This window comes from Passer domesticus, chromosome 3 (assembly GCF_036417665.1).
Source record: "Passer domesticus isolate bPasDom1 chromosome 3, bPasDom1.hap1, whole genome shotgun sequence".
In the NCBI taxonomy this organism is placed as follows: Eukaryota; Metazoa; Chordata; class Aves; order Passeriformes; family Passeridae; genus Passer; species Passer domesticus.
This window is the reverse complement of record NC_087476.1, coordinates 65,398,984-65,415,510: the sequence shown is the minus strand read 5'-3', so window position 1 is coordinate 65,415,510 and position 16,527 is coordinate 65,398,984. Positions and strand designations below refer to the sequence as shown.

Here is a 16,527-nt window from a genome sequence, read left to right as displayed (position 1 = left end):
AGGGAAAAAAAAAAGAGACCAGAGAGAGACATGAGCCAGGAATTCCAACTGAAAGGCTCTGACAGTTTTTCCTTTGGTACCACCTCATCGTTTAAGCCTAAGACTTTAGCGGAGCATGCTCAACTTTCTCTGATTAATTACTTGTGTTACCCTGACTCCCAGGAGCTTGGAGCCAAGAATATCAACAAGCAGAGCACCGAAAAAGCACAGGCTGTGCAGAGGTTGAAGGAGTGCAGAGGTTGAAGGCAGTCTGTAGCCAAAGCTCAAAGTGGAACACAGACAACTGTGAGGCTAAAGAGAGACCCTCAATACAAGTCAGCATGAGAGGCAGCAGTAACAAGCAGCAAGCTTCTTTTAGCAGAAAAAGCTTTTCTGAGGCATTTTAATCCTTTATAAAACAGATATACATGGTGGAAACAAAACCAAAGACTACCCTCCTCTGAGAGGCACCAAAATAATCCAGCTTTGAAGCAGAAAACATACGACAACAGAACACAACTAACAAGAACGTATAAAAACAGCAAAGCATTTTCAGGTTAGCACAGTCAGGTTGATTACTTAAATCTTTTGGATCTTCTTGCTGTTTATAGTTTATAAATACATTATCTATTTCCTTCCCCTTATTTTCACTGCTGGAACTAATTCAAACACAGATTCCATACAGTTAACAAGTTCCAAACCAAAGACTGCCAACCCCAGAACAAGGAAGTATTCTCTGTGCACATAGAAGTATTCTTCTTATCAAAAAGCTCATTAAACTAGCCTTCAAAATTGTTCATTATTATTATTTTCTTTATTGAAGTATCATTTGCCTTAGTTTTTCATATTGTAATTTCTTAAATAGCTGTGCATGTCTGATTTGTATTGTGTATTCCAGAAAAACTCAGTTTGTGAGCCACCATGGAGCTTTTCAGAATTTCTCCAAGCAGACCTAAAAGATGATACAGTGCCTTGAAACATTTACCATCTGCTTAAAAAATTTGTTGCGTACTACTAAGCCTTTCACAGTCTTTAAAGGTAAAAATACACAATTTCATAATCCTTTTTAATTCCCTCCACTTAAATTTTCCATGCTTAAAGTGATCAGAAGAGAGGTTTTGTTATGGTTTTATTCTTCTTCATGCCTGTTTTCCAGGCATACACCATTCACTGTCAAAACATGTTCCATAATATGCTCGGTTTCCAATTAGCAAAAAAGGTTCCAAAAATGCCATCTTTTCCACTGTGAATGTAATTGAGGCAAAATCTCTGCCTTCTTTTTAGGGCCAACTGGCCACATTATCATTTCAGGAAGATCTACAGACACCCTTATGTAACCAACCCTCCTCGGAAGAGTGACAGGTAGGTCTCATTCCTATTAGATATCCCTCATTTCTACACTTGCCTGCAAGTATGAAGACATTACCAAATCCTTGACTTACAATATAGGTGGTGTTTGTTCAAAATAGGCCCCTGCTTTTTCTTTTTTAACTAGATATTCAAAAACTGGTACAGGTGTCTGATATACACCCTAGTTCAAGCATTCATATAATAACACACGTGCTGAGGTTTAAGATTCAGATCAGACTATTTGCATATTTATTTCCAGACTCACTTCTATACCATCCTGCCAAAGTTTGTTTCACTGCCTGCAGACCCAACTTCTTAATACAAAGAGACAAGCTGTTATTTTTATCAACAACAGCAAAATTACTATATTATTTTCAAATTAAACATCCTACTAAGGAAATTAACAATTTCCTTTATAGAGAGACAAATTCAATAAATGATACCTTAATTCCTGTATATATCTATGACGTTTCTTTTTGAAAACAGCAGGTTTTTATTCAAGCCAGTAACAAGACCACAAAGAGAAGCTATTAAGTGATTATGCTGAGAAGGAAGGAATGTTCAATAGTTTCCTCTGCTTCCAATCTCACTGAGAAATATTGTGTTTCAGATAATTATTTAACCACCCAGATGAAGTAGCAAAAATCTGAGCTTCAACAGGAGAAAAGGCCAAAAGTAGTAAGTGTGGCTTTCTGAAATTATGTATAACTTATTAAATCTGACAAATAATACTTAGATAATAGGCCATTAGTGTTGAAGAGCTATTAGCAGTTATCTCCAAGCACCAACAGAAGATGGCAGAAAAATGCAGATATAACTCTTCACTTTAATTTAGATTAAAAAAGGAGCTAAGAATTTACTGTCCATAAGCTTTACTTCAATTTCTGTGAAAAAAGTAGTATGCACATCATACATAAGAAGAAAATTAGCACTAGTCAACATGATTTGTCAAAAATCAATCATGTCAGGCTAACTTAATATCCTTCAGTGACAGGACAACAAATCTGGGGAATATAGGAATGGTAGTAAGTGTCATTTACCTTTACTTCACCTTAGTTCTCAGAAACAGTTAAATAAACTGCAAATTACCCAAGCAGTAAATGAGAAAGGAGAAAGCACAATGGTCTTTCAATATATATTGAAATATGTGCAAACTACCATGGGAATACATTCTTAAACTGTAAATTCAGGTTTATGGTGAGCTGAAGGACCTTATACTTCTTTCAATTACAAGGAATAAAATTGAATTTGCACATCAGAATAAAATACTAAAAAAAAATTTGCTTTAATAGCTTGAAAAAGGTGACTCAATTTGTCTTAAAAGAAGCTGTAAAAAACTTTCTTAAACAGACCAGACAAATATTCTTAAGTAACACAGGAAAAGATGATCTCAGCATTGAGCTAAGACTAGGTGACAAGCAAGCCTCTGTGCTTTTATCTGCACTGTTTCTCACTACTCAGATTATTTCTTTATGTACTAGAAACATGAAGATAACGTCACCTCAAATGCCTACTTGATCTTTCTATACTGAATTCATATGTACATCTCTAAATTCCCCAAATACACAAGGGGAATTACCTATATTTAGGTATTACCATACATAACCCCAAAATGTAAGGGTTTTCAAATAGAAGGGAAGTATCTTCCAGAATCACTCATTTATCTGAAACAAAGTTTATCCATCTCCAATACCACCTATAGCATCACACAACCCTTGTATACATAGCTCATCTTTCCACATGCAAGCCAAAAAATTTGGGTCTTCTAACTCAACAAAAACATGTTTTTGATACATTAAAATTTCAAAAGGAAATGCTGGGGCAGAACCACAATTACCTAACTTATACCTCTCTCTAAACTCCAGTAGCAAATTTGGCATGTATTTGCCTATCATCAGGAACAGATGTTCTTAGGAAGGTTACTTACTAAATTCTATTTGCAATTTCAAAGGCCCTTTTGGTTGTAGTCATATCATATACTTCCACACCACTGTGTGTCTCATTTTAAATCAAATCCATTTTATCACTCAGGCTGAATTACATAGCTCACCTCATTCACACATCTATAAAAATACCGTGACAGACATGACTGGATAAGGGAGCAGCTCTCCTTTCTATGAACAGCTTCACTGTGATCACAGGCACAGCACAATTTAATACTTTCTAGACAGTCTAACCCTAAAAGAACTTACATAACAATTGTGCCATAGGAAAACCTTTTGCAGTATTCTCTTAGCCAAATCTCAAACCTATTATTAGTGAAACCAGATGGCAGTAGCAAATATAACAAGTGGACAATATATAGAATAACACTACTTTGAAGCCATGGCCTTTCTTCATTAGAAAAATAAAAAATAGGTTTCTCTAAAACACACAGCAAGAAAATGTTTCATTCTACTTTATGTTTACAACTACATCTCCACCTACATTGCATCAGCTGGGAAAGTGCTCAGGAACACGAGGAAAGAGGGCTTCCACCTCCTTGAAAAAGTCACACCAAGTATTTGTGGTGCCTCCAGAGGAATCAGTAGGTGGCCTTTCAGTGCACTGAATTTTAACTGACAGGTGACCATTTTGCAGAACTTCACAAAAAAGAAAAAGTGGGGAAGAGGAAGTAATCATTTTCCTCAGGAGCATGTATGAAAATTAACATCAAATGATCATGCAAAGGAAGTTGCCAAAAGCAGCTACAGTACACAGGAGATATCAGCATGGTATCAGAATTCCCATGGCTGTGATCAAATTATAAAGAACAGAACTAGCCACAAGATATCAAAAGGAACAGCACCTTATTTACTTCCCTTTGTTCTGCTTTCTTCCACTGACAAGAATTAAAATGTACTCTCTTTTACTAAAAGAAAGCCACAGGCAGTGATGGCCTCTGTATCTGCATAGATTTACAGCACAAGAGTGAACAAAAAGAAAGTGTAGCTTCTTTTATCTCTTAGCACTTTGTGACAGTCCTGCTGCTTGAAGCAGTCAAATCACAGAAATAATGTGAAGTCTGAGAAGGGGCTGTATCAGAAGCAAGAATCATTCATTTTCTGTTGGTGAAATCTTTGGGGGTCTGGGGAAGGGGGGAATGGTTAAAAAAAAAATCAACACAAGTGTCAGTACTTGCCTAGGGATCATGGCTCATTTGCTTCCTGTACTGAGAATTTCTGCAGAGCAGTTATTTCACGTCACCCAGTCTCTCTCTTCTGCAGCAACAGGAATTTATTCTACTTTCACCTTAGAGCATCTACTAAAATGTTGTATCAGAAGAACAAACCAGACAGTGCCGCAAGAACTGGGGAGATGGGTGTTTTCTTTAGCTCAGTGCCTAGTTGTGCTATTTTATGTCTTTTTAACAGGTTCATTAATTCTGGCCACCCTGCCTGTACAAGCTTCAGGCTCCCTTTCAAACTGAAGCCACAATACTCTGGAAGTGCAGCAATGACTGACTGCCAGCTCTCTCTTTCAGTGTGTTGACTCTGACTTCAAAAACCATCCCAGTAAATCACCATTAGGTGAAACAAGACCACAAAATTCATACCATCATTACTAACTGTAAGCCAGCTGTTTCTCTTTCTAAAGTGTCTTTAATCTCATTTTATTTTTCCCTAAGTCACTACACAAATGCCACTGCCAAAGACGTATCTCTTCAAAGATGCTGGGACAATACCAAAACAGTCATAAAATCTAAACATATTTTATAATCAAATTAAACAATGCTAAACAAGACAAATTATTATACTTAGCTTTATGCCCTGGGCTTTCTAAGATGATCTAAATCACAGTTCCCTTTCAACATGTCCTTTGCAATTGGACTAAAGCCTAGAAAATATATAGTGTACAGCTTCTTACACCTTCTCATTTCTATTCTAAAATTTATTGCATGCTGTTCTAGATCTGCTATTCAGAGAGTATCAAAACAACTACCAGGTAAGTTTCATTTTCCTTGGTTTCCTACAAGAACAAATATGTACAGTCTGTGCATATATGGTTTCTTTGTCCTTGATTCAAAAAATTGTATAGGTTGTTTATATATAGACTGACATAACTTCTAGCAGCACTCACCTGGCACAAGGAACTTACAGTGGGCATGCTGACAGCCAAGTTAATAAAATATGCAAAAGCAACATCATCAGATGGCTTAATTTCTTCTCCCTTACAGCTGTTAAATTTTGCTCAGCCTATAATATCTCTTTTTTTCTAAAATCATGTTCATTACATTTCAACACAACCAACATGACCCTCCCAGGGAATATACACCTTCTCAATAATGTACTGGACCTCAGTAATACTAAAGCTTCTATTTGCTCATTAACAAAATCTTTATTGTCTCCTCAAATATTGAATTGGAACACTAAGTTTTAAAGATTAACATACTTTTAACCCAGTGAATCATACAGTCCTGGACCAAAGCATAACCTTGGCTTATTCCTAAATTCCATACTCAGCAAGACCCGGACAAACCTGACATGTGGGACCACAAGAACATTGAAAAGATAAAAAATTCCAAGTGCAAGGCGCTGCACCTGGATCAGGGCAACTCCAGATATGACTAGAGAGTGGGAGAAGAGTTGACTGACACGAGCCCTGGGGAGCTTGGAGGACCCAGTGCTGGACAGGACCAGGCAATGTGAGCTTGCAGGCCTGAAAGACAACAACATCCTGGGCCACATCAAAAGAGGTGTGGCCAGTGGATCAAGGGAGGATTCTCCCTTTCTTCTCTGCCCTACGCCTCGAGTTCTGAATCCAGGTCTGGAGCCCTCAGGACATGAACCTGTTAGAGCAGGTCCAGAGGAGGAGGAACACAAAGACAATCAGGGGGCTGGACTACTTCTCCTTTGAAGACAGACTAAGAAACTGAGGTTGTTCAGCCTGGAGAACACTCCAGAGAGCTCATTGCAGTCTTCCAGAAATTAAAGGAGGATTATAAATAAAAGAGAGAAAGTGACATTTTACATGGGCAGATAGTGATAGAACACAGGGAAATGGTTTTAAAGTTAAAGAGGGGACAGTAAGATTAGTTAAGAAAAAAAAAAAATCACTATGAGGGTGGTGAGGCACTTGAACAGGCTGCCCAGAGAAGTTGTAGATGCCCTGAAAATAGTCAAGGCTGGATGGTGAGCAGCCTGGACTAGTGGAAGATGTGCCTGACCATGGGAAGTGGGGGTGGAACTAGATGATCTTTAAGGTCCTTTCCAATCCAGGCCATTCCATGATTCTATGATGCCTACCACACATTTGCTATCTTTCCTTTGGTTTTCATATTTTCTATGCTTTACTTGTTACTCCATACAACTGTTCTTTCATGTTTCTTCTTGTATGAAGATTAGCTGTTAACCTAAAACCAAAGGTTCATTATAAATGCATGGAAAAAATTGGTTGCTCTTCAGCCACACAGGATCATTCCACTGAAACATCCTTCTGATCACTGTTACCATCGGCATGTGTAGCAACTGCTTGTGTTCCCAAATGAGTATCACCTTCTATGCCACAGAAACAGGTGAGTTTAGACAATCTCAACTGGTTGTCATTTTACCCAAGCCGGTAAGAGAAGCTATCCTTGTCTTGCAGTCACTTACTAGCAATGTCCAAATAAAACCATGCTGCAAGTTCCAGCAATGCTATTCCCTCTGACACTTTTGCTTCCTTGAATTGACTTTAATCCATAGTGGGAAACTTTTATCTGGTACTGTCAATCTATGAGGCTGCTTTAGCCAACAAAAAAGCACTCCTGAAGTGCAGAAAGATAGGCTATACTTTGGACTGTTGTTGAGTGATAGTATAAACAAGAGATTTTTCCAATGGATAAAGCCTGCTATAGCCCTTAGAACTTGATCACAACTTCCAAAGATTTCTCTACAATCACAAAATCCATGGGTTAGTTTGGGATTGTTTTGCACTCCTTTCCAATTAAAAACAATAGTTGGCACCATAATTAAAAGGCAACCCATTCTTTCAGTGCTTTTTTGAAAGAACATCCCTCACCTTCATCCCCCATTTCAGTCACAACCAAACACTTGCAAAATGTGTATTCAGGTTCTGCTGGCAGAGTGACAGTTTCTCCTTATGGAACAGATCATTACCATACTTCTTCCACTGAAAAAAAGGAGAGGAAATATATTTGTTTTCAACTAAAACAAAACTGCTCTCCTCATCCCATGGAGTCTAAGACGCAATGATAAATTTCAAGATTTCACGTAAGACAAACTCATACATCCAGTAAAATGGAAGTTTAGACAAAATGAGTATTAATGAAAATTCTGTCCTAGTGCAAAAATTCTAGAATCCACTTGTTTTCTAAATCTAAATAATTTTAACTAATCCTATGTAAGTGCCTTATCATATCAGCTCACTTAGAGACAATGCTCATGGAAGATCATGTCCAGATCCAAATTCTTCAACTGAATCTTCTTAATTATCTCTCTTATTTTCATTTTGAAGTACACTTAATATAGAGGGAACAATGTTATGAGAGATGAAAGTCTTTCACAACTGGGCTAAATTATCTGCTTACAGATAACAGCTGAATCCTTTAAGACTGTATTCTTCTTACTGAGAGCTATGGAAAGAAATTCAGAGTTAATTTATCATTACACTGCTGAGCTATATGAAGTGAAAGAATGGCCTACAAATTGATATATAGCTATTTCACTGAAATAGCTGAGAGACTGCTTTTAACTCCTGATGCAAACACATAGCAAAGAAGTAAAACATCATTGGCAGGCTTCTTTCTTTTCTTTCTGGACACATTTCCCCCTCTTCCAAAAGAGGAAATTGTCCTACTTACTAATAAAGAAATAAGAGGGGAAATTTGTGAAATCTGTGACTTTTATTATGTTTCCATCCTTCTCAGAGGTACCCAAGCATCCCAAATATTAAGTAACTCTCATTTAACCTCTGAAATTTAAAGTTTAATTTCAGTAACAGAAAGAGAAGAAGGACATTTCTTTCAAATAGCTTGCTGTGGTGGAACTTGCAGCAAAAGAATACTCCTCTTTGTAGCAAAAAATGAGAATAATAACCAAGAGACTCCCAATATTTGATATGGAACATCCAAAATTGAATGTGAAGGGTGAATGATTATTTCAAGGCTAGTAATGCATCCCCTCTTAAACAAAAAAAAAACCAAAAAACCCCCAAAAACAAAACAAAAACAAAACAAAAAAAGAAGAAGAAAAAAAGGGAAAGCAAAAATCATAGTTCATAAACTGAGTCCAAAGATGGCAGGTGACAGAAAGTGGCGACCTCAGATGACTGTTCTAGGACCATATCCCAAAACCCAGCACAATTAGCACTAATTGATCAGCAGTCTCAGCAAAAATGCCAAGAATTGGGCAAGCATTGAAAACCAAAGTCTCCACCTCTCCCCGGAAAGAATGCTTTCTCCAGGTCAGAAATCTGGAACACCAGTGCAGAGAAACCAGCACTTGCCCTACTGGCACAACACTGTGCTCATAAATACAGGGCTCATCAGCAAATGAGGAGCATCTACAAATACATAGAATCATTAAGGACGGAAGAGACCTCAAAGATCTTCAATTCCAATTATTCACCCAGCACTGCCAAGTCCAGCACTAACCCATGTCCCTACACAACCCATCTACACATTTTATTCAACATTTCCAGGAATTCTAATTCCACCAGTTCTCTGGGCATCTTATTCCAATGCCTGACCGCCCTTTCAATGAAGAATTTTTTCCTAACATCCAATTTAAACCTCCCCAGCACATCTTGAGTTGAGCAGCATTTCACTTTATTACTTCACTTGCAGCACCTACCATATTTACCACATACCATAAACCACCAGTAAATATAATTACTCTGTGACTATGAAGAATTGTTCTCTGTAGCGCAACACAAGATATCAATTATCAAAAACACCACTGACATCTTCCACCCACATTCAATTACCCAACTATGCAGGGCTGAGCAAGTTACTTTTGCTTTGAAGTTAAATCCTTTGCACCAAAGTGTATAAGAGTGCCCAGCATGAAAACATCACAGAGCAGCCAGAATCCAACACAGGTCTGCAAGCAGTGGATATGAAATAGAAAACTCTCAGGGCAACTTTGGAACATGATGTCTCTTACAGTTTGTCTTGATTAAAAACAGAGGGGAAGGCAAAAAGGAGGCCAGAACTCTTCCAGAGTCCCTGATGACTAACAGTGACAGGACATCTTCAAACAGCATTATTTTCTCAACCACCTAGTGAACGCTGCTTTTCTTAAAAATAAGCTCAAATCATCTGTCTGAAGAAGACAAGAAAAAACTGTCAGTTCTCTAGACACAAACTGGTGAAGCACTATGCTGTTCTAGGCAACTACTGCTTCACGACTTCATGAATTTGGGATGGGTAATTAAGCCCTAAGGGAAAGAGGGGTGGGAAATTGGTTCCTGAAAAATAGCAGCAATCAAAAAGCACTGTGGCAAAATAATATGGCAAGAGGGTTTCATATCAAATATTGATCCAGCTCCTGTAAACATGTGAAGTTCATGGAAGTCCAGTTTCCCATTAATGCTACACTCATGTTTGAATAGAACTACCTCATATTTTAGATTTATTTTTGCTGCAATAGCAAAATATTTTCAGCTTAAAATCAGAGTTGGCTTTAAATAAATGTAAGAGGAATCTAGAAGCATGTCCTAAAATATTTCTCTCATCTCCTCTCTCCTTTCTTCCCTTCCACATTACTAAAAAATGCTATTTAAAAAACGCTATATCCTAGAACCTATCTTAACTTTTGTTAAGCTGCATTTTGTTTGTGAATAGGAATGACTGGTGCAGCACTTAAGAATACTGAAATTCTGAAGCTTTATGATGTCCTCTGCCATTTTGTTTTTCCTTCTTATTTCACCTTCAAGAAACCATTCTATTTCTAGAGAAGCTCCCTGATACATAGAGGACTAGAGAGCACAAGGGTTTACAATAATGTACCCATTTGTTATACAGTTTTATTTGGCACTGATCCTAATTAGACAAATGGCAAAACAAAGTGGTTTCATTTAGGTCAGACCCATCACTCAAGATGTGCAAAACCTGTCTTCTACTTTAGTTCTCAAAACATTATCTGAAAATATAGAAGTGGGGGGAAGGTTAGATGACAAAGTTTTATGCTACATTAAAATGCCTTCTAATCATAGGAACATAATTCAGATAAGCATCAAGTGCCTGACTGTATTGCATTACCACCATTGAGGACAAACTACAGCAAAAGGATTTGCAAATGAGTACACGTTGTGGCTGTTCAGCAGACTCATAGCAGGCCTCAATTTAGATCAAAATTCAGCAGAGAAGTAAGAATTTTTTCACATGGAGTAAAATCATGAAGCTCCTTTTTATAGGAAGTGAGCAACCCACAGCTGAAAACTGCTGCACTATCATTTTGACTATTTTATTCTTCACTTATAAGCTAATAGGGCACTAGCACAGAGAATCATAGAAAATCACAAGTTGGAAGACCTCCGGAGGTCAAACCTCCTGCCAATTGCAAAAACTAATTTCAAAGCTGCGTCTGCTGCTAAGGGCCTTACCCACTACAAGTGTTAATACCACTAGAGATGGAAATATAACAGCCTCTTTTTTTGGGCAACCCACTCCAGTGTGCAGTTTTACCTCCTGTGCAGGATTGTTGCCCTTGCACCCAACTCCCTTGCTGCTTTTATTTCCACTGCCTCTTTCCCTTCCACAGGGCCCCTCCAAGAAGAGCCTGGCTCCATCTTTTATAGTAACAACTCACCAGGTATGCAGTGACCACAGCTGGAAATTCCTGGAGCCTTCTCCCTTCCAAATTAAATTAAGTCAGCACCCCTGCTGCTCTACATACATCGTGTCCTCCAAGCACTGCTCTCTCCCCAGTCTCTCACTATCTGTCAAACTGGGGGCCTGAAACCAACTGTGGTATTCCAGACATGATCTCATGAGTGCTAAGTAGAAAAACATAAACACTTCTTCCTGTCTGGCTATAATCCTTCTCACACTTGTAGCAATGCATTGAATTACCCCTTCTCAGGTGCAAGAACTCGCTTTTGGTTTTTGGGGGGCTTTTTTAAAAAAATTCATGGGGTTCCTTGTCAGCCCATCCCTCCCTCTTGAAGCCCCAAGGAATGGGAACAGAACTGTTCTTCATCAGTCTAGTATAATTCACAAACCTGCTGAGAGCGTACTCCGTCCCACTCTGGATTTATAACAGTAACAGTCTGTTTCATAAACTGTAATTCATAAACTGTACCAGTCTCTGTTCCATCCCTTGAGGAACACAAATGGTCCAGACATTTTCTTACCACCTTTTGGGTTATCTGTCTTGTCTGTATCTCTGATTTGACTGTGAGAGACTGCATTCAAAGTCTTTCTAAAATCACGATCAGGGAACAGTACTGCTTTCCCTACATCCAAAAACACAGCAACAACTTTCTCACAGAAAGCAAACAGCTTGGGCACCCTTCTCAAAATCCATGATGACTCTTCACAGTCACCATCTTGTCTTTTGTGCTTGGAACTGCCTTACTGAAGTAAACCACTGCATTTGGAAATATTTTCTTTAAGCACTGACGACACAGAAGTCCTTGGGGAAAGACACTTAGTAAGCTCCTAAGTCTCACTATCAAAAGGTCTTCCCAGTAACTTCACCTACAAGTTTCTCTTTGCAATTCTGCTCATTTTTCTAGACTCCAACTCCAATCACAACCAGAATCCACATCTTTCTTCATGAACCAACTTATAGTATCCTAGAATGTCTATGGAAGTTCTGAGCATCTCGTATCTCTCTGACCTATCAAAACAAAAATATCTCTCCAATATCCCACTGTTTGTTTTTTGGTTTTTGTTTGTTTTTTTTTTACCAGACCCTCCAAAAGTCCAAAGGAAATCAATCAGTAATAACATCCTAACAGTTAACATCTTGCCTACACACCAAAGCCCCTAATAGTGCTTGTCCATCACTGACAGAGTATACACAAAGGTGCAATTTGATACCAACAGAGAAGTGAACTCCATTATAGTTATTACATTTCCAACTGGAATTTAATTTCTTGCCCATATTTCTTGTTTTCACATCTTTTGATTCACTGGATAGTCATTTCCAACCTTCACTTACCTCATTTTTTAAAAGTTATTAAAAATTTTCTCCCTTCAGCCTTCCATTGTTTCTCTAGCTGCTTTGATCATTCCACAATAAAGGCAAGAAGCAAATCAACTGTCACCTCCCAAGACTTCAAGATGCTTATCATTTCAAGTATTCTCCACCAGTTATCAGCTTTACAACTTTTAATCCAAACCCACAAAGAAATTATGTCCATCTCATTAATTTCAAATGACCAGTGACTGACACTCATTCCTAGCCTATTCACGTTCCTTCAAATAAGATTTATATTCTGTCTCTAAACACCATCAAGGTACCTGGCTGCCCTTGATTAGCTGTATGTTGGCCCTGTTCTGCTCATCAAGAACCCAAGTCCTGTTTTGCCCCAGCCCTGTACATACTCTCTCTCAAGAAATCACACCGAAAACCATTTCTACAACCACTCCCAATGCAAACAAGCTGTGGGTGTTCTGAGGTGGGGTGGTTTCCAGTTATACTGCTCAGTTGTTTTCTAAAATGGTAACTCCTGGGAGGCTGATCATTAGATATTATTTACCACATCTCCTTTTTAAAAATAGCCATTTTGTTCTTCTCAGTTCACTCTTAGCCTTATTGTATTAGGGTAGATAATAGATCATTATTATCCAAAGCTCCCTTTAATTCTGGCCTCCTCCCTTCAAGAAGGCTTTTTTGTAGATCTAAATCTAATTAGAATGTTCTTTATACAACTAGAACCATATCAAGCAAGTCTGGAGTTAACTTTCTCACCTAAAAAAAGAAACTGTCTGCATAATTTAGCAATGCTTTTGACGACACTGCTTCATTTTCCAATCAACAATCTCCTTAATACAGTAGCCTACTTCAGAACATGTTTCCAAAATTAACTTTGGTTCTCACTTCTGCTGTCCAACGAATGTACTACACTGCTGCTCCTCCTCACCTACACTTGGTTATCTGTATTTTCTACCTGAATATGTCAAGTGCCAATGATTTATTTTCTAAATCAACTCGAAGTTATGTAATAATTAAAAAACTTATATCTTTGTTGAATTCATTAGAACCAGGATTAATCTATACATTTCTCAACACAACCTTCCAGGTTTTTGGGTTTTTTTGCCTTGCCCCCTGACCTTCATACTTTTTTTCAAAATTTCATAGGAACAGAGGTTTTGCTGCTACACTCAAAATTCAACATGATGTAAATGTCTTTTGGAATGCATCACCAGTATCACAGCAAAAAAAGGTTTTGGCTGACCCCAGCATTTGCTGTGCTTCTAACTTCCTGCAGTTTTATAAATTTAACACTAGCATTAAAAACAGCATAAAATGAGAGGACTGCATTTTAAGTTATGTATTCTTTAAAAAACCTCAGGAGATGTGCTTCTGATGCGTTTCATAGCTGAGGAAATCAGGAACTCACATAAGTTGCCAGATGAAGACTCATGTTGGATCAGGTTTGAGAATCAAGTATTTCATATGAAGGGAGTTGAATATTTATTTATTTTAAAAGCAGGTTCTTCTCAAGACTTTATCAAAGAAGTGAGCAATAAAAAGGAGAAAAAAATGAGAAAAAAATCCTCTTAGCAACTAGGTATGTTCCTCAGCCTGTTTTCCAGGGGATGAATGCTCCAGTCCCTGAATGCTAGCAGTGTGTTTTAAAAATACACAGTCAAATTACACAAGCGGGATACATAATTCAAGGTAATAATTTAGCTGTCTCCCAGAGATGAACTATTCTTTACCTTCCATCAAAGAAGTTAAAGAAAGTTCACAATTCTCTGCTTTATTTTTATAAGTAATGTTGTAGCTCTGGTGTCTCAGAAAAGATGTATCAATTCGTACCGCAAAATGATTTTTTTGGGTTATTAATTCATTCTTGCCTGAGTTAGTTGGATATAACTAATAAAAGTCTTTCTTTAAAGAACAATCATATTAGCAGGAACACAGAGCAGACAACAGCCCATACAACAGTTTTCTAATTGTTCATTATCAGCATCAAAGCCTTACACAAGAGTTTTGAAACAAAGCTGTTAGCAACAATAAAGCAAAACTTATTACATACTGACAAAAAATGCCAAGTGGAGACATTTTGCCTGGTATGCCACTAATTTCAAGGTAAAAGAATCAAACAGCAACAAGTGAAAAAGTCTGCCTGGCAAAACTCACCTTGGTAAGAATAAATTTGTAAAAGAAAAAGCAGGAACAGAAGAAATATCCTAAACTTGGGATGTTGTGGTTTTCAGGTTTTCATGCTGTAGTATGTCAACAAAGTGTTTATTTTTGGTTTTGCTATAAAGAAATTTGCAAAATGTGGACTATGAATGCTGATTGCTACTATTATATGAGGCTGTTAAAAGGAACAATCATGACTTTTCCCAGTATAGTTAAATGATAAAGCCTTATTACTTCTTTCATAAACAGTGCAGTTTAAAGAAAAAAACACTAAACTTCAAGAATTTGTCTTAAATACTCTACTGGCCCTCTGTTATGATTCAGAAGACACTTCACATGAAACATTTAGATGTAGTTTATGAAGCACCTACCCTGGATACAATGCAGTAATTCATACACCATAGTAAATAGCTTCTCTTCTGCAGATCTGAACTACACCAGTGTATCCACAGAGTGCACAAGACACGTACAAACGTCTGACATTCCAAAGACAGGAGTATACAGGGCACTACAAGAAATCCTTCCTGACATGCTGTCATGGTTGCTCTTAGCAATTTCCATACATTTTCTCATCTAAGCATTAACATTTCCATCACCAGACTTCCATCTATCATTGCCTTACATTGACACCTGCTGGAAGTGACTGGGATCGTAAACCATTTCTTTTTTCCTCCTCAATTAGTGCCTGATTTAACTCTGCAAGACCAACAATTCTACCTTCAGTAAACTAAGCACAGACATCTGAGAAACTAAGCCACATGACTTTTTAAAAGCAAAAAAAAAAAAAATACACTGTGTAATTTTAAGCAATGTGTAATTCCCAAGGCTATTAGTGCATGGGTTCTCAATCAGAAAATGTATTTTAATAACAGCCTTTTAGAAGATGTTATTCACTACCCCTTGGGTAGATTTAAACTCAACAAATTAAGTATACATCCATTTACTGGGCACTGAGGATAATTAGCAAATAATTATAACTCCAGGAGTCACTAAATAGTGCCTTGACAAACGTTTTACAAACAAGTTTATCCGAATAATGTGACTAAACAGGCAATTACAACCCATATCTTTACATTATTTAAAAAAATCTGCTTTATTCACAAAAGCAAACAGGCTGTTTATTGACAACTCATAGACAAGAACAACTGAGGGATGTTTGTTAAAGCAGCTGGTATGTACACAATCTACTCTCTCTCATTCTTCATAATGAAGATGCATCTATTAGCACAGCTTGGTAAACTGAAGCATGCTGAAACAGCCATCTGAAGAAATTGTTCTTCCCCATATGCCAGAACTCCATCTACAAGCTTCACTGAACTACATACTCCATGATACTTTTTCCTTACTTTTAAACCCTACTCTAAGGATGGGATCTCTCTCACTTGATGTAATTTTTAAATTCCTCACAACAGAAAGCACATCTCAGATTGAAGCAGGTAGGATGACTTAAGGTGGCTTTGCTTTATCATCAGAACAAGACTTTGGTTCTCGCACACCTTGTATGCAAAACACAGACATATTTTCATCAAAAAACACAGACACTTTTAAAGTATCATAAGCAGCAAGAAGAGGAAAACAATTTCAAAGGCAGCCAAATAGAATTTATGTAATGTCAGTATATATACAGCTGAAGACCTATCAAATTTTATAATTTTACAAAGTTTCAAGACAGAATTCTTACACTGAAAGTTTAATAATATTAGCACAGTATGACCACCTCACACAGGCATCAACACTGCAGCAGTATTAACTTACAGACCAGTTAGAAGTTTATTAATTTTATTTACTTATTTTAATCTGGTGAGTGATCAAAACTACTTTTAAAAGTGAATTTTACTAGGTGTTCTAGATCATCACCGTAGTATTAAGATTCAGAACTACTGAGCCCATGAAAAAAAACAAAATGTAAACACCGTCTTTGGAAAAAGAAACAATCAGCCACCAAAACAGGTAC

General features: G+C 37.4%; 1 protein-coding gene across 7 annotated transcripts in view; it reads right to left on the bottom strand.

Moving 5' to 3' along the window:
• UTRN (utrophin) overlaps positions 1–16,527 on the bottom strand; it is a 337,069-nt gene that overhangs the window by 158,789 nt on the left and 161,753 nt on the right. The window contains exon 1 of one of the 7 annotated variants that reach the window (XM_064413621.1): positions 14,945–14,983. The exons of 5 other annotated variants lie outside the window; for them this stretch is intronic. In XM_064413621.1, the coding sequence (XP_064269691.1) occupies positions 14,945–14,968 (24 nt within the window). In that variant the 5' untranslated portion in view covers positions 14,969–14,983. Of the gene's footprint in view, positions 1–7,308; positions 7,330–14,944; positions 14,984–16,527 lie in introns of those variants that run through there. One more of the 7 variants, XM_064413622.1, reaches the window with a different exon arrangement.